This window comes from Poecilia reticulata, unplaced genomic scaffold (genome assembly GCF_000633615.1).
Source record: "Poecilia reticulata strain Guanapo unplaced genomic scaffold, Guppy_female_1.0+MT scaffold_251, whole genome shotgun sequence".
Classification (NCBI taxonomy): Eukaryota; Metazoa; Chordata; class Actinopteri; order Cyprinodontiformes; family Poeciliidae; genus Poecilia; species Poecilia reticulata.
The window spans coordinates 134,560-135,711 of record NW_007615036.1 but is presented as its reverse complement, the minus strand read 5'-3'; the positions used below and the strand labels follow the sequence as shown (position 1 = coordinate 135,711).

At 42.8% G+C, this 1,152-nt stretch overlaps 1 protein-coding gene across 1 annotated transcript in view; it reads left to right on the top strand.

The window, feature by feature from the left end:
- agrp (agouti related neuropeptide) overlaps positions 1-606 on the top strand; it is an 8,855-nt gene extending 8,249 nt beyond the window's left edge. Inside the window, exon 5 of the mRNA XM_008402721.2 lies at positions 596-606. Coding sequence (XP_008400943.1) covers positions 596-606 — 11 coding nt within the window. The remainder of the gene's footprint in view (positions 1-595) is intronic.
- The last annotated feature ends 546 nt before the right edge of the window (positions 607-1,152 follow it).

Genomic DNA, 1,152 nt, shown 5'->3' with positions numbered 1-1,152 from the left:
TCACTTGGAAGGAAAGCTTAAAGAAAGGTAAGATCTGTGGACGTGATGCTAGCTAAGCTAGCTGTACTGAGACACATGTTGCATCTGATGAAAAACAGTTGCCACTCATGGCTGAATTATTGTGTGGAGGTTTTGACTGAGGTGTCGCAGATATGGGACAACGCTGTGACCAAAGTCTGCAATATAGTGRTATGACATTCAGGAACGATCCGATTCTTCTGGACGGATCTTTACTAAGTTCTAAATCAGTGTTTTTCAACCACTGTTCCGCAGTGATCGTCAGGTGTGCCGTGGAAATTATTCAATTTCACCTACGGTACCGTATTTTTAGGACTATAAGCTGCTACTTTTTTTCTAAACTTTGAACCATGCGGATTGCAGCCCACTGTGGCTTTGCTGTGTATTTTTTTCCAACCACCAGGGGGCTCTCTAGCAGGAAGTGAATCATTAGAAGTCAAAATTGTAAATCAAAAGAAGAACGTGCTAATTTTCAACTTGTTCAGGGGTATTTTTAAGCAGCAGGCATGATGGAGAAATGTTTTCAGACTCGTATCATGCAGCTTTTAAGTTGAGGGCTGTCGATCTGGCWCTACAGGAGGGAAATAGAGCCGCTGCATTTAAGCTCGGTGTGAACGAAACCAGGGTTCGGCTTTGGAGACGGAGGGCTGCGTCCTTAATATATGCAGCAGATTTATTAGGACGCCGCCCTCTGCTGCCCTCTGCTGGGTCCTTATGGAAAATCGAGAGCAGCTTCCAGTTTAAAAAAAAAAAAAAAAGGCGCTTCTATGGTGCGCTCTATAGTCCGAAAAATACGGTAATTGGTTTTAAAAGATTTTTTGAAAATGAATTATCTGCAAATAATGCCATCTTTGAGTGTCTGCTGTAGCAGTAGCAGCGGCGTAGTCATGTAATGTTCTCACCACTAGGTGGCAGCAGGTACAGAGCATTTTACATTAAAACAAGAGAATTAGTGATGCTGAATGTTCCAGGTAGCGGTGAGAGCTTTGAATCTAGCAGTGATGGAAAAGACAGAGAAGCTCAGCAGGAGTTAGAAAGAACATGAGTCCATTTCCCACAACATGTCTGTGAAGTGAGCTTCTCTAGTCTGGTTACTATAAAAACTAGAACCAGAGAAACTGAGATGTGGAGGAA